Source organism: Neofelis nebulosa, chromosome 4, assembly GCF_028018385.1.
Source record: "Neofelis nebulosa isolate mNeoNeb1 chromosome 4, mNeoNeb1.pri, whole genome shotgun sequence".
Taxonomy (NCBI): domain Eukaryota; kingdom Metazoa; phylum Chordata; class Mammalia; order Carnivora; family Felidae; genus Neofelis; species Neofelis nebulosa.
The window spans coordinates 169,704,142-169,728,931 of record NC_080785.1 but is presented as its reverse complement, the minus strand read 5'-3'; the positions used below and the strand labels follow the sequence as shown (position 1 = coordinate 169,728,931).

General features: G+C 63.7%; 2 protein-coding genes and 2 long non-coding RNA genes across 10 annotated transcripts in view; 2 read left to right on the top strand and 2 right to left on the bottom strand.

The window, feature by feature from the left end:
• The first annotated feature begins 1,292 nt into the window (after positions 1 to 1,292).
• On the top strand, positions 1,293 to 4,963 carry KISS1R (KISS1 receptor). Its single transcript, XM_058723606.1, has 5 exons — positions 1,293 to 1,710; positions 2,967 to 3,091; positions 3,455 to 3,590; positions 3,881 to 4,113; positions 4,454 to 4,963. The coding sequence occupies exons 1-5, from the start codon at positions 1,467 to 1,469 to the stop codon at positions 4,961 to 4,963; spliced, it is 1,248 nt and encodes a 415-aa protein (XP_058579589.1). The 5' UTR covers positions 1,293 to 1,466.
• Positions 4,964 to 5,596: 633 nt separating this feature from the next.
• LOC131510924 (uncharacterized) lies at positions 5,597 to 8,492 on the bottom strand. The gene is made up of 3 exons (XR_009261243.1): positions 6,566 to 8,492; positions 6,095 to 6,441; positions 5,597 to 5,896 (listed from the first exon to the last, which is right to left on the bottom strand). It is a non-coding gene; the product is annotated as an uncharacterized LOC131510924 (long non-coding RNA).
• A 45-nt stretch (positions 8,493 to 8,537) lies between these two features.
• On the bottom strand, positions 8,538 to 12,095 carry LOC131510923 (uncharacterized). The gene is made up of 2 exons (XR_009261242.1): positions 11,984 to 12,095; positions 8,538 to 8,732 (listed from the first exon to the last, which is right to left on the bottom strand). It is a non-coding gene; the product is annotated as an uncharacterized LOC131510923 (long non-coding RNA).
• The window catches only part of ARID3A (AT-rich interaction domain 3A), a 32,534-nt gene continuing 19,451 nt past the window's right edge, over positions 11,708 to 24,790 (top strand). Inside the window, exons 1-4 of one of the 7 annotated variants that reach the window (XM_058728610.1) lie at positions 11,708 to 11,872; positions 14,686 to 14,821; positions 15,471 to 16,111; positions 16,950 to 17,304. In XM_058728610.1, coding sequence (XP_058584593.1) covers positions 15,714 to 16,111; positions 16,950 to 17,304 — 753 coding nt within the window. In that variant the 5' untranslated portion in view covers positions 11,708 to 11,872; positions 14,686 to 14,821; positions 15,471 to 15,713. The other 6 variants (XM_058728611.1, XM_058728608.1, XM_058728609.1 and 3 more) reach the window with 6 other exon arrangements.

Genomic DNA, 24,790 nt, shown 5'->3' with positions numbered 1-24,790 from the left:
GACAAATGAGAAAAGAGCCAAATGAATCAAAGGTGATATAAATCCAGAGAGAAGGCGCCTGCGGGGGGGGGGGGCGGCCAGCAGGGGGGTCCTGGGGGGGTTGGTTCCCGCTGGTTCTGGGGGGCGGGGATTGGTTCCTGCTCCCGCCCACGAGAACTAACTGCCCAATAAATGTGCTAATTCTAGAGCATGCCACCGGGCCTCCCCCCCATTCTGGGGTCTCATTTCTGGGGAACCTGGGTTGGTACCCTCCTGACACCCGCCTGGACCCTCGGCTGCCCCAGGAGCTGCCGCTGCTCTCCCCACAGCCCCCACCTCAAAGAAGTTTCTCTTCCTTTTCTGATTGTTTAAGCCGTTGTCCAGAATCGTCCTCAAGATGGAAAGCGGGTGGACAGAAAAAGTATCTGGGGTACGTGGGGTACACGTGTCCTTGCAAACTGCCCTCCACCTGGTTCCTAGCCCCAGTGGCACAGGTGCCCACGCCCCCAGTGCGAGCGTCCAATAGGGGCAGCCAGTCAGGCAGGGGGCGACACCCCCATCCACAGCCAAGGAGTCCCCGCAGGCTGTGTACTTCAAGGACAGGTATCTTCTAGGGGCGCCCGGTGGCTCAGTCGGTTAGCGTCTGATTCTGGCTCAGGACATGATCTTGTGCCCACCTTGGGCTCTGCGCTGACAGCTCGGAGCCTGGAGCCTGCTTCAGATTCTCTGTCTCCCTCTCTCTCTGTCCCACCCCCCCCCCACCCCCGCTTGTGCTCTGTCCCTCTGTCTCTCTCTCAAAAATAATTAACATTAAAAAAATATATATGAAAAAGAACAGGTTCCTTCTAACTGCCAGTTCCCCGGCGGACCTGCCCTGCTCTGAGCCTTCCATGGCTCTCCAGTACCCCTTCTCCCAGCCTCTGATGAGGGCTGGTCTCCCTGTCAGCCAGGGCCCACCCACCCGGAGCCCCAGCCACACGGAAGACTAACAGGGCGCCTTCTCTGGTCTCTGTTTTGTCCCCACCGCTTGCCTGTCCTCTGAGTCTCAACCCCCTGGTTAGGCTCGCCCTCTAGGGTCCACAGCAGCCTCCACACAGCCTCCCCCCTCCCCTCTCCCCTGGTCCCCCGAGCCCCACCTCCAGCCTGTCCCCTCCAGGGCTCCGGGGCCAGACAGTACAAGGAGAGCGAAAGGGGGAGAAGGTGGCTGTGCACGTGAGTGGAGGGCGCACGGGCAGGTGAAGGAGTGGCCAGAGGCTGCGGGAGAGGCGGGGAGGCGGGGACCAGGGGGGCGCAGGGTATAAAGTGGCCGCGGCTGCGTCGGCAGCAGAGAAGCCGCCCTGCCCGGCGGAGTCGCCCTCCGGGTCAGGTGGCCTGCAGCCGAGACCCTTCCCAGGCTCCGCGGGTGTGTCCCCAGCAGGCAGCGAGGAGGAAGGTCGCCGCCTGGGCGCAAACCGGCGGGCGGCCAGGGGGAAGAGGGCGGTGAAGCCATGCGCGCCGTGGCCACGTCCGCGCCCAACGCGTCCTGGTGGGCGCCGGCCAACGCGACGGTCTGCCCGGGCTGTGGCGCCGACGCCTCGTACGGCCGGGCCCCTGTGCTGCGGCCGGTGGACGCCTGGCTTGTGCCGGTTTCCTTCGTGGCGCTGATGCTGCTCGGGCTGGCAGGGAACTCGCTCGTCATTTTCGTCATCTGCCGCCACAAGCAGATGCGGACGGTGACCAACTTTTACATAGGTGAGCGCCCGGGCACGTGCCGGCCACTCAGGGGGTCCCCAGAGAGACCCAGGGGGCCTCCTAGCGCGCTGTGCTCTCCCAGACGGCACCCCCTCCCCCAGCCCCGTGCAGGAAGCAGGTCCCGTCCCTACTGTCCCTGACTCTTGGGCTAGAGCTCGAGAACTCTGGAGTCTGGACAGTGGCCGGTGGAGAGCTTGGCCTGGCCCTGAGGAAGGTGCCTGGTTAAAACGTGGTTCTTGTGACACCGTGTCCTATGAATGAAAGTAGGGAGGGGCGCCTGGGTGGCGCGGTAGGTTGAGCGTCCGACTTCAGCCAGGTCACGATCTCGCGGTCCGTGAGTTCGAGCCCCGCGTCAGGCTCTGGGCTGATGGCTCGGAGCCTGGAGCCTGTTTCCGATTCTGTGTCTCCCTCTCTCTCTGCCCCTCCCCCGTTCATGCTCTGTCTCTCTCTGTCCCAAAAATAAATAAAAAATGTTGAAAAAAAAATTTAAAAAAAAAAAAAAAAAAAAAAAAGAAAGTAGGGAGAGGGGCTGCTAGGCCCGCGGGATCCCGGTTTGCGACCCTTGCGCCAATGAAAGGCTCGGTTCACACATTTGTATGATGGGCTGACCGACTTGGCTCAGGTGAGTGCTTGTTTTCCTCTATTCTGTGGTGGCTGCTGGGCAGCGCCACTGTCTCCAGCTTGCAGACCGGGAGGCAGGTTCAGAGGGGACGGGGGCGTGCGCGGCTCTCCCAGCCCCGACTGGGGCGCGCCCCGGCTCTCCCCAGCACCGACGGGGGCGCAACCCCGGCTCTCCCAGCCCCGACGGGGGCGCGCCCCCGGCTCTCCCAGCCCCGACGGGGGCGCGCCCCCGGCTCTCCCAGCCCCGACGGGGGCGCGCCCCCGGCTCTCCCAGCCTCGACGGGGGCGCACCCCGGCTCTCCCAGCCTCGACGGGGGCGCAACCCCGGCTCTCCCAGCCTCGACGGGGGCGCAACCCCGGCTCTCCCAGCCTCGACGGGAACGCGCCCCGGCTCTCCGGCCCGGACGGGGGCGCGCAGGGCGCAATGACTGTCGCTCGAATGGCCACGAAACCCGTACTGAGGGGATGTTTGACGTGTACAAATGGGGGACTGGAGGGCGCCCCAATTTCTCTGCCGAAGGACGCCGGGGGATCTTCCAGGCGGTCTTGCGGGTTACTCGGAGAAAGGCAAGGAAAGGGTAGGGGCTGCGCCGGGCTGTTGGGTGGCTGAGGCCCCCGCGTGTTCCCTCCTGCAGCCAACTTGGCGGCCACGGACGTGACCTTCCTGTTGTGCTGCGTGCCCTTCACGGCCCTGCTCTACCCGCTGCCCGCCTGGGTGCTGGGCGACTTCATGTGCAAGTTCGTCAACTACATGCAGCAGGTGCGCGGGCTGGGGAAGGGGCCGCGGAGGAGGTGGAGCCTGGGCCTGGGGGCGGGAAAGGGGACCGCGCAAAAGGCAGAGATACAGTTAGGGACGGGGCTTGCGGAGGCGGGCCGGCGCCTTCTCGCGCGCCTGTCCCGCCACCCTACGATGGCTGTGCTTCCGCCCATCTCGGCGGACCCCCAGCGGCCCGGTCAAACCCGCACTGGGATCCCCCTCTTCTGCCCCTGGAGGCCCTCCCGCGACATGTCCCGTTTGTGCCCGGGTGTCTGGACCTGCGGGGGCACCCGCAGGGTGGGCGCAGACGGGGCAGGCCCCACACCGCACACGGGACCAAACGCCCGCTCTCGCCCCCTCCCCCAGGTCTCGGTGCAGGCCACGTGCGCCACCCTGACGGCCATGAGCGTGGACCGCTGGTACGTGACCGTGTTCCCACTGCGCGCCCTGCGCCGCCGCACACCCCGCCTGGCTCTGGCGGTCAGCCTCGGCATCTGGGTGGGTGAGTGCAGCGCGAGCGCCGCACGGGGCGGGGGGTGGGGTGGGGGGACGACAAGCCTTCGTGCCCTGGGCGCCCCGCCCCGCCAACCGCCCCTCACTGGGCTTCGGCCTTGCGTGCCTCTGGGAAACGGGCGCTCCCTCCGAAGAGCCGCCGAAGGCGCGGACCCCGGACGACGCGCGCCTACGAGGCGCCCAGTGACGCTGCCCCAGGGGGCACCTGAGGGTAGGGGTCCTGGCCTCCTGGCGTCCCTCGTCCCCGGGGCAGGGTCTTCACCCTGTCGTGTGGCGCAGGCTCGGCCACCGTGTCCGCGCCGGTGCTCGCCCTGCACCGCCTCTCGCCCGGGCCGCGCACCTACTGCAGCGAGGTCTTCCCCAGCCGGGCCCTGGAGCGCGCCTTCGCGCTCTACAACCTGTTGGCGCTCTACCTGCTGCCGCTGGTCGCCACCTGCGCCTGCTACGGGGCCATGCTGCGCCACCTGGGCCGCACCGCCGTGAGCCCCGGGGCCGCCGACGGCGCCCTGCAGGTGAGCGGCCGCCGGCTGGCTGGCTGGCTGGCTGGCTGGGTGGAGGCGCGGTGTGGGGGACGCGCTTCTGGAGGAGCCGCGGGTGGGGGGGGGGGGAGGAGGGGGAGGGGGCGGCGAAGGGGGCGGGGGGGGGGGGACGTGCCAGGCTCAAGAAGGCGAGCTCTGGGGGCGGCCGGCCGGCTCAGCGAGTAGAGCAGGCGCTTTTGCTCACGGGGTCGCGAGTTCAGGCCCCACGCTGGGCCCCGCAGCTTACTTTAAGAGTAAGCGAGCACGGAGGGGGGCTCTGCGGGGTGGCCCCGGCCAGCACGCAGCCTTTCCTCACCACCCCTCCACCCCGCAGGGCCGGCTGCTGGCAGCGCGGGCCGGCGCCGTGCGGGCCAAGGTCTCGCGGCTGGTGGCCGCGGTGGTCCTGCTCTTCGCCGCCTGCTGGGGCCCCATCCAGCTGTTCCTGGTGCTGCAGGCGCTGGGCCCGGCGGGCGCCTGGCACCCGCGCAGCTACACCGCCTACGCGCTCAAGATCTGGGCGCACTGCATGTCCTACGGCAACTCGGCGCTGAACCCGCTGCTCTACGCCTTCCTGGGCTCCCACTTCCGGCAGGCCTTCCGCCGGGTCTGCCCCTGCGCCCCGCGGCGGCCCCGCCGGCCCCGGGGCTCCGGGCTGCCCGCCCCCGCCCCCCCCCCCCGACGGAGCTGCGCCGCCTGGCCGCCGCCCCCCCCGCCCCCACCCCCCGGCCACCGCCGGGCCCCCGAAGCCCGGGAGAGTGCGGGTGTCCTGAGGGAGCGTCCTGCCCCCATCCGGGCGGATTCTGCGGGGAGAGAGCTGGGCCCCTGTGGGACAGGTGCCGTTTGAACAGCAACCGCTCGTATGTGGTTATTAACATCTCGGTTTCTGTGCAAGATAATCATAGTGAAAACGCCCCCCCCCCCATGTCCCCTCGGTACGAATTTGCTGTGATGTTTGCTCCCACTGATATCCTAATTACTTCCGTATTTCCTGAAATTGAAGACACTTTGATACTGGCACTCTCTGGAACGTTCCCCCAAAGCACCGACGGACGTCTTTCGCACACTGCCTTGCAATCCTAACGTTATAAGCTTCGTCCCATTTTCAGAAATACGGACATGTGAACAGCGTGCGATTTTTAAAGTGCTGAAATAAAGTAGTGTTACCGCTACCCGGTGAGTGTCCAGCGTCCCGGCTGGGGAAAGGGCGGGTGTCACGGAGTGCACAGGTGCTCCCTGGAGCACGTGCACAGAGCCGCTCGCGGGACGGACGGCTCCTTGAGAAAGCGCCCCACAGCGGAGGGAGGCAGAAGAGCGGCCGATTCTCACTCCCGGGTCTGTGGGGTAACCGGGCTCGGCTGGGCTGGACGGGCGCACCTAGCGGCGGGACCTGGAAGGCCCTAGGAGGCCTTCCTGGCAGGTCTAGTGGCGGAGCAGTCCCCCCACCCCACCCCCACCCCCTCCGTGTGGCTGCTTGGGCTTCCTCCCCGCATGGCCGCATGGTGCTCCCGGAAAGTCAGGCTCATCCCTTGGCACAGGTTCCAGGAAGAGCCTGGAGGCCCGGGCTCAGAAGCCCCACACCGCTGCTTGCACCCGGATTGCTGCGAGCCCGTCAGAGCCTCGCCCCGCCCAGACGTCGCTGGGGTGGGGCTGCCTGCGCAGGATTAGTTTAGCCTTCCCCCAACAGCCCTGCCGGCTGAGGCTTAGTCACTCCCGCAGGACCCCCTCCCATCTCTGGGAGGGCTCCAGGGCTCCCAACTTATCTGGAAACAGCACGGCCCTGCAAGTAACCCAAATTGGCAGCGATGTTAATGTGAGACCAAGAGGCCAAAACACAGGGTCATGTCGACATTGGCCTGAAGCTGGCTTGTTCTTGTCTTCAACACCAGCCTCCAGACTGGCAGGACAAGAGGGTGGAATTCTCCCCTTTGCCCACAGGCCCTGCCGCCCCCGCCCACTCCCTGCCCTCCAAACTCACCCTCTCTCTGCAGCTGCTTGAACTGCTGCCATCCCTCTGGCCTCTGGGCCTTTGCACACGCAGGTCTGGCTGTCGTGCCAGCTGTGCCTCACTCGTCCGTCAAGTCTCAGCTCAGCTGGCTCCTCCTCCTCCGGGAAGCCTTCCTGGAGCTCTCTGCGTCCAGCGCTGCCCCCATCACGGTTCTGATGTCCCTGTGTTGTACCTGCTGGCTGCCTGTCTCACGTGGTCCCCCACGTATCCCCAGCGCCCAGCGCATGGTCAGGCTGATTAGATATTTGTGGGATGAATGACCAAGTGTGTTGTGGGGGTTAAGAGAGAAGGTGTGTGCAGAGGGAGTGGCACAGTTTCTGCAGGAAAAACGTTTTTGTTTTTTTTTTAAAAAGAAGGTGAAGGGGGCTCTGGGGTATTCATGTCGGAGAAATAAAAGCTCCGGGACAGAAAACCCGCACACTAAGCTCACAGCAGCTCCACCTGCGGCAGCCCACACGGGGTAACTCGGGCGTCCACGACACGCGTGTGGGCGAGCACACTCGCCCACCCACACCATGGGACACAACTCAGCAGCAGACAGTTGCGGGCGCGGGGCAGACACGCGGCCCCTCGGACGCATCTCCCAGAATCACGCGGGGAAAATCAGGCAACCCCCAAGGTTACACGATGTGTGGTTCTAACAGCACCCGGAGGAGAGAGCGTTATGGGGATGGAGAAGAGACCGGTGGTTGCCGGGGTGAGGGCGATAGGGGCGGTGAGCGAGGTGGGGGGGGGGGCAGCAGGAGGGACCCTCCTGATGGCTCACTCCTGTCCCATAAAACGGGGAAATGCAAAGAAGGTGGGTGGATTGCATCAGTGTCAAAATCCAGTTTTGCAAAATGTCACTGTCGGGGGAAGCCTGGCGAAGTTCTGAGTCAGGATTCACGATTATCTCAGGAAAACACACAAAGTTGAAGGGCTGACAGGGAGGTCTAGGAAGAGGAGTCGTTTGGGGCCCATTTAGCTGGACCTCGTTTTCGGAGCCCCTCCTGTGTGCCAGGCTCTGCGCTGGGGGTCGGGCCACGGCAGTGAGGAGGGGCTTCCTGTACACAGTCCCTGCCTGGTCTTGGACGGAAGGGGCAGACTACCTGGACAGATGCAGAGTTAGAGGAGCAGAAAGGGTCATGAGAAAGACATGTGTGCCCTTCGTGGGTCACTGGGAGCCTGACCTTGGTGGGGGTGAGTCCGGGAAGGCTTCCTGGAGCAGGCAAGTCTGGGAAATGTGAACGCAGCTCGGAGGTGGGGGAAGAGCACAACAGATGGGGAGCACAGACAGTGTAAAGGCCCTGGGGCAGGAAACATCTGGTGAGAAACAGCTAGAAGGCCTGCGGGGCCAGAGGAGAGAGCAGTGGGAAGACTGCCAGCTGCAGGGATAAGCCAGATCTTTCCTGAGGGTGGTGGGAACCATGGAGGCTCCTAAGCAGGGAGGGACACGGTCCAAGGTAGGTGGAGACTTTTCCAGTTTATTATTCATTACTACCACGGGTCTTGCCTTTTGAGCTGCCAGGAACAGGCATGTGCCAGCACACCCGAGAGAGAGGGTGGGATGGGCCCCAGGGTCACCTGATAGGGATAAACCCTGGGGGTCCGGGGTAGGGAAAGGGGCTAATTTCAATTTCCGATAAACAATGAAAAACTTTTTAGTATAAGTAGGTCCTGGGCAAAACTTAGGATACACTTAAAATTTAACCGCGAATCTGGTATTTATCTGGCAATTCTACCGTAGAACATTCAGAAGAAGCCACAGGGGAGAAAATAACTCCGCGGGCCTCAGTTTCCCCGTCTGACCCGGGAAAGTCGTTTTCAGGGGACACGGCGCCACCTGGCGGCCTCCGGCGCCGGCCCCGCCCCTGACTGCAGTCCCGTCGGTGCCCGGCAGGTGGGGCGCGCACCCCACCGAGGTTCCCGGGTCGACCCCCACAAAGGAGCCGCCAGCGCAAAGGGGCGGTCGCTCATGCGAACCCCATACCAGACCCCGGCCCAGCGTCTCCCCGATGCGGAATGGGTCAAGCGAGCCGCATCATGAACTTCCTGGGTCGCAGGCCCTTTCGTCTCCTGGGTCTTGTCCATGAGAAAATATTAAACGTGATTATTTTACTGTTTTTATAAAACCTAATATAATTTAGGCTGGATTCATTAATATGCATCCGTTATTGGTACATTTGCTTTTCTCTTATTTTAACAGTTGTTAAGGGGCGCCTGGGTGGCTCAGTCGGTTAAGCGGCCGACTTCGGCTCAGGTCACGATCTTGCGGTCCGTGAGTTCGAGCCCCGCGTCGGGCTCTGTGCTGACAGCTCAGAACCTGGAGCCTGTTTCAGATTCTGTGTCTCCCTCTCTCTCTGCCCCTCCCCCGTTCATGCTCTGTCTCTCTCTGTCTCAAAAATAAATAAAACGTAAAAAAAAATTAAAAAAAAAAAGTTGTTAAAATCGCATTTTCGTGGACCCCGGCTTGCAGGGCCAGGGCAACCCGGGAGCCAGGTGCAAGTGACGGAAAACAGGGTTGAGTCGTTTCCACGGGGACCAGCACCCCTGTCCGGGCTTGTTTGTTTTGGAAATCAAGACGGTGAATTGTTCCCCTCCACCTCTATATAGACAGACGCCAAAAATCCTGTGGGATGAGGGAGGGAACACACGAATTCATTCATTCAACCAACATTTATTGAGCAACTACTATGTGCCAGGCACAGCCTCAGGCCTGGAAACCCTGCTTCAAGCAAGGAAGACTGGGTCAAATGAATACCGGAAGTGAACACCGGACGTTTCAGAAACAGAAGCACCTGGACGAAGAGAAAACAGGGTGACATGATGGGGTCACGCCGGACCCTGAGAGGTCAGGGAGGGACCCTCTGAAGAGCAGAGGCTCCAGTGTGAAGCAGGAGAGGGCATGGGCCATGGGGTGTCCTGGAAAGGGGACGCCACACAGAAGGACTGGCCAGTGCAAAGGCCCAGATGTGGGAACACGTTTGAGGAGGAAAAACGGGGAGGTGGACTGTTTGGGATCTGGGTGAATTTTTTTTTTAAACTATTTTTTCAATCTTTTTTTGTACATTTATGTATTTTTGAGAGACAGAGAGAGACAGAGCATGAGCGGGGGAGGGGCAGAGAGAGAGGGAGACCCAGAATCCCAAGCAGGCTCCAGGCTCTAAGCTGTCACCACAGAGCCCGACGTGGGGCTCGAACTCACAAACGCGAGACCATGACTGGAGCCAAAGTTGATGTTTAACCAACTGAGCCACCCAGGTGCCCTCCCCCGCCTTTCCTTTTTGATCTGGGTGAATTTTTAAGAGGGTGCTTCCCCCACCCTCCCCCACCCCTGAGTGGGGAGCTGGCTACTTTTTCCCCGGGGGGGGGGGAGGGTGTCCCAAACCCGCAGGGGTCTTGCAACATGGTCTGGACAGGAAACCTTATAGGACTTGGGTCTCTGTACCCATTTCCCAGCTTGCAAAACAGAGACCAAAGGAGGGTCAGCACCAACTGGAAATCACATAGCAGGACCAGGAGGACCGAGGTGGAACCAGGGCCTGCTGCCCACTCCCAGTGGAGCCAGCAAGTCTGTGAATCAATTCCCAGCTCCCTCCCTGGGCTAAAAATAGGATGGCCTCACTGGAGGCAGCTGGGAATCCTGCAGCCCCTCACCCTCTAGGACCGGGCACCTCTGGGGAAGTTGCTATGTATGGACAACTTTCCCCAGGGAAATGGGGGAAGGGCAGCACCCCCCCCCCACCCCTGCCCTTGAGAGTACCCCGCCGTGCCCCTCCTTTTGAGCAGAAGGAAATGGAAATGGAACCTTCAAAACGAGCATACAAGGAATGAATTAACGTGGACTCATTTGGGGGTGCCTGGGTGGCTCAGCCTTTGAACGTCCGGACTCTTGATTTTGCCTCAAGTTGTGGTCCTACATGATGCGGAGGCCATGGGATCCAGCCCTGCGTTGGGCTCCCCACTGAGCGTGGAGCCTGCTTAAGATTGTCTTTCTTTCCCTCTGCCCCTCTGTGTACACGTGCGCTCCCTCTCTAAAAAAATAAAGTGTAAGAAACAAACCAAACATGGGCTCCTTTTACAGGGGAAGACGAGGCAGAGAGGCTCACGAATCTAACCTGGGTGGGGCAGGGAGTGCATCCTGATGTCCTTGGCTCTATGATGGGGAAGAGGCTTTCCTGCACTTGGGAGAAGTGGCTCCTGGGGGGGGGGGTGCCTGGACCCTTATGGTGGCTTTCCTCCCCAGCTCACCTGGGTCTCTCCAAACTTCCCCTCTTTGGGCAGATGTCTCTGCGCCTCCCACTGGAGGGGGTGTGGACGAGTAGGCAGCTGGGACTGGGTGTTTAATAGCCTAAAGGTGGAGGCCTCTCACCACCTGCTGCCATTAGGCTACAGGAGGCCCTGGGGCTCGAGGGCTGGGTTCCCGGAAGCGGTGGGCAGGACTCCAGCCCTGGGGTGAGGGCAGCCTCTAGGCACTCATCCCCTGGGCTTGGGAATCCCACCCCCCACCCCCACCTGAAGCAGGAAACCTGCAGTTTGCACTGGAGGCTTGATGTCCTGAAAAGATGTCAGTATCGTGAGCCTTGGGGTACATGAAACCAACCCTGAAAACCAGGGGCCCAAGCTCCACACGGTAGGACCGTGGACAAGTGGCCCCCAGGCCAACTGCCCACCCGTGCTCCCACTTGGTTCACATCTGGGCTGCAGCCGGGCCCCTGCAATTAGTCCCAAGGGTGGGCAGACCTCAGACCTCCCAGCAGAGCCCACATCCACATCCCCACCTTCGAGGCATCCTAGTCTGTGCCTCGGCGTCGCTCTCTTTGAAATGAGGACATTAAGAGTCTCTCCTACACAGAGATGTGAACATGCATAGGGCACATGGCGGGCAAGGGGAGGCTCAGAATATGAAAATTATTATCAAGTTATTATTACCAAGGAGATTATCTTATCTCTTCTCCTAGAGGGTGACAGTCGGGGGCAGGGGTCGTCACGATTTCACAAGGAGTCTTCCCGAGGACCAGCACGCACTCCCCCACCCCCACGCTTGTGTCCAAGCAGCGCAGCGCTGCCCTCCCCCCTCCCCCCCCCCCCCCCCCCGGCGGCAGCTTTCCCTCTCCTAGGCCTCTCCCCACCCTGCAGCACCCCCGACGAGAGCCCTGGCCTCCTCCCTTAGCCCCCGGCCTGCTCTCATTTCTCTTCCTTGTAGCTCCAGCCATCACCGGGTCTTTAATCCCCATTTTACAGATGTGGCAACAGAGGCTCTGTTGGGGGTGGGGTGGGGGGGAGGGGCGAAGTCTCTAGCGCCAGGTCGCTGGGCTATGGGACAGGAGTGAAACTCCGAGCCCGGAAGGGCAGGCCCATCCTAGATGCCGGGAGAGCTGGTGAAGGGGTCCCCGACCCGGCTCGGGTCCCTCCAGCCCGCCCTGGCGGAGGTCTAAAGCCCTCCCCTCCCCCTCGGATGCTCCCAGTCCCTCCCGCGCCCTCGGCGTCCTGTGCGCTCGGGGCCGCGGCGCGCACTTTGCCCACCGTCCCTAAGCAGGGGGCGGGGCCTCCCGCGAAGCTGTTCCCCTTCCCTTTTATTATTTATTATCATTTAAAGGGGCCGTGACCTGAAAATTTCTGGCCACTCTCTCCCCCTCCCCAACACTCCTGGGCTGGCGGTGCGTCCTCGGACCGAGCGCGGGGGTCGAGGGGGCGTCCGGGAAGGGGGAGGGGGCCTCACGAGACCCCTCCCCGCGTCCCGGGCCGCAGCGCTGAATCACCGGCGAGGTATTTGCATCTGAGAGCGATTTGTCACCCGGTGATTTGTCTGCGGGGCGGTGAGCGCGCCGGCGGGGGGAGGGGAGGGGCGGGGGAGGCCGCGCGCGGGGAGACTCTTACCAATCGGGTCGGATGGGGGTGTAGACGCGGACTCGGCGGGCGGCTCGGTGAGTCGGCGCGCGGCACAAACCCGGCGGCGGCCGGGAGCCAGCAGCGCGCAGCTCGCGGCCCGGGCCGGAGGCCAGGCGCGGCCGGGGCAGGGCCGGACGCCAGGCGCAGGGCATGCGCCCCCCGAGCGGGCCCTGCGCGGTGAGGCGGGGGGGAGGCTGGCCTTTTAAGTTGCGGGTTCCGGTCCCGGGTGGGCGCAGTGCGCCCGGGAAGCCAGTGAGGGGGGTCTCCAAAGTTGGGCAGGGACAAGGGTGGGGGCCCAGGACCGGGAAGGCGACTCCGGTGGGTCCGAGTTGGGGTGGTTTTCTCCGCGACCCCCCTCGGAGACCTCACCCCCTACCACATTGCGCTAGGGCCGTCGGGGGTCCCGAGTGAGCGCCGCCCCCCACCCCCCAGCGGAAGGAAATGGTCTCCAGGCGCGCGCGGGGGGCTGCGCTCCGGGTTCTTATCTCATTTTTTTTTTCCTCCCCGGAATCGGGTGCTTTATTCCCGACCCCCGAGCGGAGTGGGAACGCCGGGTGGGGAGGGCAGTTCCCTAGCGACCCTCGCCAGGTTGGAGGGCTTACTTATAAAGTGTCGGCTCCGGAGCTGAAAGGGACCCCTGGAGGGGGACCCCCCCCACCAATGCCCGCGCCCGGGCGTGGGTTCGGCCGGGCAGCCAGCGCTCTGGCGGGGATCCCCGGGAAAAGCCCCCCCGCCTCGGTCAGTGCCCCCCAGACACAAAAGCGGGCGCAGGAAGCGCGGGGAGCGCGCGTTTGTCAACTCCAACGTTCGGCGTCCGACCCCAGGCGGCGGATTTGTCAATAATCTTCCGTTTTTAGTCGCCCGGGCCGGAGGGGTTGCCCCCCCCCCCCCCCATGCAAATCGGTCGCTTTCCAAGAAGCCTTTGAAATCCGGACTGGGGTTTTTGTCGTCTTATTTCTTCTCTTTCTTCGGTTTTTCTTTTCTCACTTCCTCCGGGCCGCCCCACTCCCGACTCTCCTAGCCCCCTCCCCAGCTTTCTGCCCCACCCCACCCCCTCTTCCTTTCGTGGAGTGAGGGGCCCCTTTCGCCACCCGCGGGCCCCAGCCTTGCACAACTCTTTAAATAACCGTGTTTTGCAAGGCCCCGGCCCAAGCGGGTGACCTCTCTCTCCGGGAGGCATTGGGGGGAGGGTGTGGCCCAGGATCCCTCTGGCCCCCTAGTCAGGTTCCAGCGACCACCCAGCACACCCCCACCCCTGCCTGGTCCTTGCCTGGGAATGCCTCTCCCTTAGGGTTGTCATAAAGTGGGGGGTAGGGGCTGAGGACAAAGGGCTCTTGGGGGAGGGGTCTGGAGGGGGTGGGCGTCGCCAGCTTAGGGTTAATGGCGGCCATGGGGGCCCCAGGCAAGGCCCAGGGGAGCTCTGGGGTTCCCACCTGCCCCCTCCACCAACCCCAACGTGGAGGCCTGCCCTGCTCCCCTCCCCCACTGGGCGACCCGGAAGGGTCATTAAACCCGGCAGGCCTGGGGGTGGGAGGCTGGGGGGGGGGGGGGAGTGGCTTCCTCTGGCCTCTTCCTTCTGCCCCCCAAAGAGGAGGGGGGTGTTGCCTGGAGCGTTTCCGTAGGGAGGGGGGGCTTGTCTTGAAGTTGTCAAGTGTGGGGGAGGGGTAGTGGACCAGACTAGACACTGGGCGTGAAATGTCCCCTCAGCACTTCTTAGGGCTGGTGGGGGGGTGATCACCAGTCCTGGGAGGGGTGGAGAGTGGGGGGCTGGGTGCTACTTCACTGCCCCCAAGGACAGACTGTACTGGTCAGCCTCTCGCACTGTGGCCTCTGAGAGGGTCTTTGTGCCCTGAGACCCCGTCCCTACTGGATACCAAGGTCCTTTGGGGACATGACCCTCTCCCATTTCCCACGGGGGTCACCCACCGCCCCCCCCCCCCCACTGCCCTTTCTCCTATCCAGATGGAAGCAGCAGGGGGTCTGGGGAGAAAGCAGAGGGCCACTGGGTCCCTGTGGCTCTGCAGGGCCCCTCCCCTGACTGGGTGTGTTGAGGGGGGCGTCTATACTGCAAGACTCCCCTGAGTGGCGTCAGGCTCGGGTTAGCAGGTCACTATGGGAGTTGGGAAGGTGGCCATCCTGGGGAATGGGTGTGAGCTAGCTAGCGACCACGAGCCTCTGCCCACTGGCCCCTCCTGTGTGTGGGTCCCTGTCTGCCCCAGGAGTGGCTTGGGGGTTCATTTGCTGGGTTGGGGGCAGTCTCCTGTCCCCTCCCCCCATCTCCTGTCCCCCTTCCCCATGATGTATCGTCTGTGTTGTCACTACTGGGCCTGTTGGCTTCTGCCCGGTTTGTTTTACTGGCGGTCTGGGCGGGTGGGGGTGTGGCCTGGGCTTGGGGAGGGGGGGGAGCTGGGGTGGGACCTGCGTCCTTCTGTTTGGTGAGGCCTAGCAATGCCAGGTTCTGGGTGTCCCTGCCTGAGACCTTGGCAATTAGGGTTGGTGGTGGTTTGAGGAGACCCCAGGCTGGGGCGCAGTTCCTTGCCTTCTGGGGGCGTTGGCCCCATTTGGGGTCCCAAAGGGCAGGAGGACTCCCCTGCAGAGATCACGTGGGGTGGTGAGGGAGGCTCTGATGTCACTCAGATCCTGGTTCAAATCCCAGCCTTGCCGGGAACGTGCTGTGTGTCCTCCAACAGGGCATCTCCTGGCCTCAGTTTTTCTCATCCGTAACATGGGGACCATCCAGCGCCTCCTTCCCTAACACGACATGGTGCCTGCCGTGTGCCTGCCTTTACCGTCACAAACTTGCTTCGTCCCTGCTTGAGCACAGAGGTGGGCGCTGTCAGGACACCATCTTGCAGATGGGGAAACTGAGGCCTAGAGAGGTCAAGGCTGAGGAATGGGATGGGAGCGTGAGCGAGGAGGGTGATCGCAGGACCTGTATACAGGAAGCCCTCGGTCTGGGCCAGCCACGGTCTTGGTTAGCCTGAGTGGAGGGGGGTGGCGCCTGGAGCCATCTGGACGGGGCTGCACCAGCAGGGGTCCAGGCAGCACCTGGAGCTCGGAACCAGAACCCGGAACCCATCTGGACTCTGGTGCCTGGTAGCTGGCTGTGGCCAATCGGGGGCCGGGAATGCCCAGTCCCCCTGCTGTGTTTATGAAGCAATAATCCAAGGTCTTCCCCAGGAGGTGGGGTCAGGAACCGCACGTTTCTTTGTGGCCCAGACTGGTGGGGGCCACCTTCAGACCCTCAGGAGTTCAGTGCAGGGTGACCCCGCTTCCCAGCCTCCCGGAGGGCAGACAGAGGGGGGCGGATGGGGAGAGCACCATCTACCACCTCCAGGGAGGCCTCCAGGTCTGCACCCTGATGGGAATGGTGGGGAGAGATTTTCCCAGAGGCCTTTGCGGTCTGACCTCAATCGGGAGGATGGGGCCGAGGAGCCCTGGAGTGTGGTCTGATGGTCTCTCCTGCTGCCCCCAGGTCTCTGCAAACCCGTGAATGAGCCAGACACCAGCCGCCGTTGCCCGGTGCCTGGCGTGAGAAGGAGGCACCGCTGGCATGCCCTCAGCCTGAGCCCGGCGGCCCCCGCCCCCGCCCCCCGCCACCCTGCACTGTCCCGGCTCCCCTGAGGCCCCCACACTGCAGTGCGGCCAGGCCCCCTCCCCGCAGGGGCCGCCCCTGCCGCCCACGTCTGGTGCCCGGGGCGGCCCGGCCCGCAGGGCCATGAAGCTGCAGGCGGTGATGGAGACACTCCTGCAGCGGCAGCAGCGGGCACGCCAGGAGCTGGAGGCCCGGCAACCCCCACCGCCCCTGCCGCCCGAGCTGCCTGCCGGCCCCCCGGCCCGGGCCAGGGCTGCCCCGGACGAGGACAGAGAGCCAGAGAAGGCCCGGATGCAGCGGGCCCAGATGGCCGCGCTGGCCGCCATGCGGGCCGCCGCTGCGGGCCTCGGACACCCGCCCAGCCCCGGCGGCTCTGAGGACGGGCCCCCCGGCCTGGAGGACGAGGACACGGCCCGGGAAGGGGCGCCAGGCTCACCTGCACCCCCGGGCCGAGGCCGGGAGGCACCAGGACGTGCCGAAGGTGATGAGCACTTGGAGGACGTGGGCTCCGACGGTGACCTGTGAGTCGGGGGTCTGCGGGCTAGCCGCGAGCCAGCGGTGGGTGAGGGTTCGATGCGTACCAGGCAGCTCTGGGCCCTGGGGACACAGCTGTGCAGGCAGGACCAGACGCTGTCCTGCCGACTGCTGAGATCCGTGCTGTCCCTTAGAACCTTCTGGAGGACGGTGGACACGTACCAACCAGGATAGGAGCCACCGTTCAAATGGGGGGGGGGGGGCTGAGTTTGTAGCTTTATGCCGTCTTGATCTAAGGGCACTGACCACGTGTGGCCAGGAGCCCCGTGCCCGGCGAGGCTACAGCAGGTTCAGTGGCCCCGGGGGGGGAACCTGCACAGAACGGGTGCTGGCTGGCCCGCTGGTGCGTTCTGCCTGGATCGTGCGCAGGCCCCGAGCTGAGTGCTGGCAGGGCCCCGGCGGGACCCTTCTGGGAATACATTTAACGAGCAGAGAAACGGGGTGATTGTGGGTTGTGATAAGGAGTGCCGAGAAGACGAAGGATGGGGGTGGGGAGAGGTGTCTGGGGCTGGGAACAGCATGCCTGGCAGAAGGAACAGCCTGAGCAAAGGCCCTGCGGCAGGAACTGGCTGGGCGATCCTCCAGGCCCGCCAAGGAAGCCTGTGCAGCGAGTGCAGGAGGGGTTAGCAGGTGGGGCTCTGTGCCGACGGGAAACGAGGCAGCGTAGACTACGGCCCACGCCCCTCCCAGCACCTGCAATGGGGTGGCGGCCGCTCTTCTGTGCAGAGAGAGGGAAATTGAGGCTCTGGCGAGGAGCAGACCCTGCCCTGGGGCTGCAGTGAGCTGGCGCCATCTCCCCTGACCTGTGCCCTCTGCCTGCCCCAGGAAGCCAAAGTGGGAGGAGGAGGAGGAGGAGGAGGAGGAGGAGGAGGAGCTGGAGGAAGAGCTGGACGAGGAGGAGGACGAGGAGGAGGAGGACGAGGACGAGGACGAGGAGGCGGAGTACGAGGACGAGGAGGGGCTGGGGCCCCCGGGCTCTTCCGGCCTGGGTCCCACGGCTCTCATCCCCCGCAGGGCCCCGCCGTCCCAGGCTTTCCGGGGTGACGGCGGGCCCCGGGTGCTGGGCAGCCAGGAGCGCCCAGGGGCCGGCCTGGCCCACGCTGGAGGGGCCGCCCACGTGGCGCCCCAGCTGCAGCCGCCGGACCACGGGGACTGGACGTACGAGGAGCAGTTCAAGCAGGTGGGCCGCGCGTCGTGACGGGGGCCTCGGGGCGGGCGGCACCCAGCTGCACGCTGGGAGCCCTGCAGAACGCCCGGCCGAGATGGGGGCCCGTGGGTGGGACCGGCCGGCCGTGGAATGCGCGGATGTCGGGGAGGGAGCAAAGCCAGGAGAGAGAAGCGTGGGGGCTGCTCGGGGACGGAGTGTGTACCAGGAGGACCCGCAGAGAGACAGCAAGGAAAGGGGCCCAGGCAGAGGCCACGCGACCCGACCGGGCTCGGCCTGGGTTGTGCGTTCAGGGTGAGGCCCAGCGGGTGGACGTGTGGGCAGAGAGGTGGGGGCTGGGGCATACGGGCCGGAGGCCTTGCCGGTCAGCGTGGAGTCTGGCGTGTCGAGGCCACAGCCGTTGGTTGAGCCGGGGGTGGCCACGTCGGTGTGGACTGCAGAGCGGCTCCCTGGGGCTACAGAGGGGCGGGGAGGAAGCAGGGCCGTCCTGGTGCCTTCCCTGCGGGCGGCCGGGGCAGAGGAAGTGGCCGGGCGGGGGACCCTTTGAAGTTGGGCCGAGCTGGGCTGGGCAGATGGAAACCAGATGGCGTCCGGCCGGGCTCACATTCCAGTCCGTGGCCAGCTGGGCCCTGCCCCGACCTCCAGGAGTGGCCGGCGGGGGACCTGGCGTTCCCCGGCCCAGGGCCTGAGCCTCGAAGGGCTCCACTGGACAGGCCAGCGTGTGAGAGCTGGGAGGTGGCTACGAGTGGCCTCCCAGAATTGGCTGTGGGCCCCTCTTGGCGGAGCTCTGGAGGAATGGACCAGGAACTGGCCTCCGGAGACAAGGGCATGGGCTCCAGCCTCTCTTGGGGAAGAGCAGTGTGCATCCTGCAGTCCTCCGAGCCCTGCCTCGGGCAGAGACAGGACCCGTAAAGTAGAGGACCTGAGATCGGACGCGTGCTGAGGGGGACAGGCCAGGAGCTATGAGGAGGGGAGGGGTGTAGAGGGGGGACGGTGCCCCCCACACCCCCTTCCTGCTGGAGGCTCCGCCCCTGCGTGTGGACCCGAGCCTGCTCCCTGCCTCAGTGTCTCTCCCCTTCAGAAGGAGACACCAGCGGGCTGGGTTCCTGCCTGTCCCATTTTGCAGATGGGAAAACTGAGCCACAGTGTTGCTCTTAACGTCCTCTGGGTCCAAAATAACACAAATGGGCACAGTGTGGGCAAGTTATATTTATTTGTTCACGGAATATTTACAGAGAGCTCCAGGCTCAGGGGCTGGAGAGCTGGATAGATGCACCCAGCATTATAGGGTCATGGCCAGGCCCAAAGGGAGACTCAAGGCCACACAGTCCTTGTGAGGTCAGAGTTTGACAGGACCTCTAACCTCCCGCCCCTGCTCAGTGGCCTCAGCCGCTGGGGCTCAACACTGACTAGAGGCAGGTCACAGGCTCAGACCCCAAAGCCCCCGGGCATGTCAGGAACAAAGGGCCACGGTAGCCACCCGCACTTGTCTGGAACACGATGGTGATATTTCAGGGATGCCCAGGGGTGGGGAAACTGAAGCCAGAGGGGGTCAGGGAACCCCAAGCCACGTGCATGCGGTCAGTGTCAGGGTCATACTGAGCCCCTACAGACATAGAGCCCCCGTGCTGTGGTGTGGAGGTCCATATACCAGGAAACACTGGAACTGCTGAGGCGGTCGGGGCGGGGGACACGTGGGGGGCCGGGTGGGAGAAGCCTCTCGGGCTGTGCTGTGAGGGTCAGGTGCACCTGGCGGAGAAGACGGCCTGGGCAAAGGCTCTGAGGTGGGACCCAGACTGGCTCGTGTGTGGAGGCCAGAGGCTGCCAGGCCGGCCCCTGCAGGAGACGGAATCAGGTCCCCAGGCAATGGGGCTGTGGGAGGTGCGGGCCGGGGGGAGGGGAGGGCCTCTCTGCAGCACGGGGACTCGTTCCCGCCCAGCCGCGGCAGGTCCAGCTGACCGAGCACCTGTGTCGCCAGTGCCGGCACCGTCCTGGGCCATGTTGACTCTGGCGCCCGCCCCACAGCCTTCCTGGCACGTGGCAGCCGGGCCGGCCGGCCGCCCACTTGGCACTGTCTCTGCCTCTTCCTCCCCAGTCTTGGCAGGGCCTGGGCCGACTTCCCCTACGAACCCTCGATAGCCGTAAGTTCCGGGTGGCTGCAGGTCCCGGGGCGGCCAGGGCAGGGAGGGACCCGGAGCGGCAGGCTCGTGGCCACGGAAGCTTCCCTTGAATCACTGCGGCCTCCCCGCTGTAGGGTCCTGGGAACACGCGGGGATGGGGCCCACACGCCTGGAGTCCGTGGCCAGGATCAGGCAGCTGCAGCAGCCATTAGGATCTTAGGCTCCTGGCATCACACGTGGCATCCCGGTGGCTTCCTGTCCCCGACACAGTGTGCCTGGGCTCTAGAAAGTGGCATTGCAGGATTTTAAACCAGACTTTTTTTTTTTTTTTTTTTTAACCCTGCCCCCCCTCCAGCAGACTTTTAACCTCAGATCTTTGGCTGCTTAAGGATCGGGATCCCTGGTCTCAGCTCCTCAAACGTGGGGACTGTTTTCAACAGCTTTATTGATATCAAGTCTCATGGCACGTGATTCACCCAAAGTGTGCGACTCAGTGGCTCCTAGTGTCTTCACGGAGTTATGCGTCCATCACCCGTCTATTTTAGAACATTTTGGTCACCTCAAAAATGAACTTTTGTAAATGCATCTTTTAGTTCTTATGCCCCCACCCCCCTCTCCCAGCCCCTCCCCCACCAGCCCCCTTCCTGTGCCTGGATGAGCCTGTTCTGGACGTTTCACACACGTGGGCCCACACCCGGTGTGGACTCTCGCGTCTGGTTCCCTCTCAGCGTCGCGTGTTCAGGGTCCGACCGCGGGGCGGCGGGTGTGCGCGCCTCACTTCTGCTGCGGCCGAGGGACGTGCGCGTGCGTGGTGGGTGCACCTGAGGGGCGTGCACGCGCACGGTGGACACCGTCAACGGGGGGTGTGCGCGTGCGCGGTAGACACGGTCTCCTGTGGACGTGCGCGTGCGCAGTGCACACACCGGAGTGGCGTGCGCCGTGGATGCGTTCGTCTGCAGATGTGCGCGTGCACGGTGGACGCGGGCGTCTGTGGGTGTGCGCGTGCGCAGTGGGTGCACCGTGTGTCTGCCCTCACCTGTGGATGGCGTTGCTCGCACCCTGGGCTTTTGTGAGTCGTGCTGCTGTGAGCACGTGTGCGCGTTTTGTGTGGATGTGTGTTTTCAGCCCTTGTGGGCACAACCCCAGGAGTGGGATCGCTGGGTCAGGCGGTAACTCTGACGTTTCGAGGACCCGTTGACCGCTTCCCCACAGCGGCACCACCGTTTTCCTCCCCATGGCCGCACGAGGCTCTGGCCTCCCCACGTCCTCACCAGCACTTGTGATCACCAGCGATTACGACTTTGGCGCCCAAGTCAAGGTGGGGTGAGGTCTCACTGTGGTTTGGGTTGGTGTTAAACGTAGGGGTGTCTTCCCCCCGCTTTTCAAGGTGATGTTCTTTCGCTGCATACCCTGTACACGTAGGGTGACAGCTCCGGCTGGCACGTCACCTAACCGTGCAGGAAGCTGATGGGCCTCTCACCGGGGTCCCCTGCACACAGCCCGGATCCTGCCGGGGAGGGCACTTGAGTGCTGGACCGGTTGTTCTGACGGAGATTGGCGTGGGGTGGCTGGGTCGATCGCCCAGTGACACGGGTGAGGTGTCTGCGCTGGGACCGGACTCCAGGGTGTGCTGGAGAAGTGGACAGACGGACCGGGAGCGAGCCCTACCTCGGCTTTGGGGCTCTGGGGACCCCTGGGCCTCTGTCCCCTTTGTCTGCAGTGGAGGCGATGGGTCCAGGGCCTCCCATCAGGTGTCAGGACCTGGGGCCTGGACACACACGGGCACTTAGGTGGGAAGGGCCACCTGCTGCCTCAGGCTCCAGGCCCCAGGGGCTTCTGTGTCCTCGCTGGGGACCCTGCCCAGGCCTCCTGGGATCCATTTTATGCCTGTGGGTGTCCTACTTCCGTACAGCAGGCCCGGCCCAACGCAGAGTGAGGCTGGGGTCACATTTCATTTTTTTTCTGGCCCTTTCATCTCGCTTAGGTTTTTTTTTTTTTTTAATTAAAAAAAAATTTTTTTAACGTTTCATTTATTTTTGAGACAGGGAGAGACAGAGCATGAACGGGGGAGGGTCAGAGAGAGAGGGAGACACAGAATCGGAAGCAGGCTCCAGGCTCGGAGCCGTCAGCCCAGAGCCCGACGCGGGGCTCGCTCGAACTCACGGACCGCGAGATCGTGACCTGGCTGAAGTCGGACGCTTAACCGACTGAGCCGCCCAGGCGCCCCTGAATTATATCTTAATAAAAAAATAATTTTTTTTTTAATTTTTTTTTTTTTCAACATTTTTAATTTATTTTTGGGACAGAGAGAGACAGAGCATGAACGGGGGAGGGGCAGAGAGAGAGGGAGACACAGAATCGGAAACAGGCTCCAGGCTCCGAGCCATCAGCCCAGAGCCCGACGCGGGGCTCGCTCGAACTCACGGACCGCGAGATCGTGACCTGAGCCGAAGTCGGACGCTTAACCGACCGAGCCACCCGGGAGCCCCTCTTAGGTTTTTTTTTTGTTTGTTTTTGTTTTTTCCTAGTTATAGAAGATACACGGCTGCTTTTTTAACTCCATTTTTGATTCCAGAAGTAGCACTAGATACCATTCTCGTGGAAGGAGAAAGGGAATTTGCTGGCCTTGCTTTGGCCATTCTTGTCCAGAAATGTGTCCTGTAAGGTGTCAAAGTGCCATGTCTCGGGCTGCCAGGCTGGCCACTGCTCCTGTCCTCACTCAGTGTCTCTGTGGATCCCCGTCACTGGCTTCTTCTTAGCTACTGTGGTTTCCTCATGGGGCTGACAACAACAGCGTCTGTTTTCTTGTTTGCGTGTTGTAAATGCTGCTGCCATGAACATCTTTGGCCCTGGGCAACATAGGGTGGGGGTGGGGATTTGGGGAGGAGCTGTCAGATTTTCTTTGTCTTGCCTGGGAGCCCCCAAGGCTGCAGGGAGCCCTTAGGGATTGGGGCTGGGCCAGGGGAAGGTTGAGGAGAAGGTTGCCCAGACGCTCTGGGGCTGGGGCTTTGCGGGATACGTAAGAGTTTGCTAGATGGAGAGAGAAGGGTAGAGTGTGCGTCTGGGAACAGTGTGGCTGGAACATCCAGTAGGAGGGGTGGGGGTGAGCAGACATTAGGGCAGACGAAAGGTGGGCTCTAGGGGAGCCTTGGCAGGGTCTGGAGTGGGGCAAGTGAGCGATATGGGTGGACCCCTCTGGGCCTGTGGTCCGGACAGGACTGGAAGAGGCTCAGTCTGCTGGGCCAGGGGCGAAGGATGAAAATGTTTCTGGTGGAAGAGGGTGTCCTGAACAGAGGGCACAGCCTGGGCAAAGGTTTAGAGGTCAGACAGTAGGTCCTGAACCTGGCGACATCCGTCTGCCGTGCTTGGAACAGAGTGGGCAGCAGGCCAGGCCCTGTGTGTCCTGGGGCCTGTCTCTGATGCCCAGCCTCTTCCTGTGGCGCCAGGAGCCCGGGGCCGTGTGCTTGGGGGCGGGGAGGGTGTTGAGAAGCCCCTGGGAACTTGGCCCACCCCGCCTGGGGCAGCGTCTGCCTCATCAAAGCCGCTGTGGCTGCTGGCACGGAGCCAGCGGGCCGTGGCGGGCATGGGGAGGGTGCCCGCCCGCCAGCCCCTGGCACTGTGCCCCTGCCCGTGCCAGCCCTGGGAACCGCACTGACTCAGCGGAAGAACCTTATCTGGCCCCTGTGCCGCCACCAGCCACCCAGTCACCGCCGTGGGGTCACGGCCGCCGGGGCCTGGCCCCACGCCCACCACCCGTTCCCCACCCTAGTGGCCGCTGCCAAGCTCCTGGCCCGCCCCACGCTTTCTAATAACACACGCAGCCACTGCAGGGAGTGGTGCCCAGCGGGCAGTGTCCACGTTCTGTGTCCGGTTAGGGGATGGGCACGGGTGAGCCACACAGGGTGCAGCCCTCAGACGTGGGGGTGTGGGGGGGGGCAGGTGCAGGGTCCCCGGGACCTGGGGGGCGGGGGGGGGGCAGTCTCCAAGGGCCCCGTGTTTGCTGGCATCTGTGTTCACCGGAGCGAGGGTCCAGGGGCATCCTGGGACCCTCCGGGTGTTTGTAACCCACGCGTGTGCTGATGCTGAGGCTTTCCTGTGTGTTCATCTGAAAGTCCTGGAGCCATGCGAACTCCCCTGCAGCGTCTTTTATGCGTATCTGTCGCCTCGGAGGTGTGTTTGTGCGTCCCCTCGCCTGCTGTGATTGTGCACACGTGCACGGGCACCGCGTGACGTGTCCCTCCCCTTCGTGGACGTGTTGGTGTGTGTCCTGGGGTCTGGACGTGCTTGTGGAAGGCCGGGCCCATGTGTTTCAGAGTGTGGGGAGCCCAGTGCATTGCATGTCCCCTGGGTCCCTGTGTGATGGGCTGACCGTCCCCCGTGGCTGTGTGCAAATACAGGGAGCTGGAGGCCCGCGTGCGTGTGAGCCTGGTGTGCCCCCCCCCCCCCCCCCCCCCCGCAACGGGCTCACCTTGGCCCTGAAGCGTGAGGTCGAGGTGCGACCCATTAACCATTAGCCAGAAAGTCACATTGTCCAAGTCAGTGATGGCTTCAACTGGCCCTGGGGTCAGCTCAACCTCCGAACCTGCCTGCCCCCTGCTGATGCTCCCCAGGGAGCCCTGAGGTGTGAACAGGGCCTGAGGGCAGGAGGCGGGGGCGAGGGGGGGGCCTGCCAAGTTCAATTCCTTCTTCAGCTCTGTGGGATCTTGGGCAGGGACAAGCTCTCCCTGACCCAGAGGTGTCGTGGGGGGGGGGGGCTGCTGGGTGGGGCTCTGCCCTCTCTGTGCCTTAGTTTCCCTGTCTGCGTCGTAAACCCCCTGTCCCTAAGTTTCCAGATCCCGGGGCCGGCATCGCCCCTGGGGGGACGTGGAGGGGCGTCTCCCTGGCTGTTTGCAGCCGCCCTGTGACCCCATTTACAGACGCTGTCGCCCTGCTGGGTCAGGGGAGAGGCTGGGGGTGCAGGCTGGTGGGTGGGCACGCGCAGAGGGCGGGGCACGGACCGCCCCTTCTCCGCTGGCCAGGCTGCACGCGGCTGAGGACAATTGGGGGGGTCACGGGGTTAAACGGTTACCAGTCTGCCTATTGAAGGCCCCAGCATGGGACGCGGCCTTGCCCCGCTGGCAGGGGTCTTGTGGTGGGGGGGGGGGGGGGGGGGGGCGGGCACAGAGCCAGACCAGGCCCGGCACCTCAGGGCCACACTCTGGTCCTCCACGAGAGCGCGGGGTGTCTGCCGTGAACCAGTCTGCGTCCTGGGCCCTGGGGACGCATCCGTGGACACAGCAGGCAGAGGAGGCCGTCCCGCGGCGTGGGGGTGTGGGGCCCAGTGGGCTGGGCTGGCACCGTGGCAAGGGCGGGCTGTCTGGGGCCATTATCTTCGAGAGGGT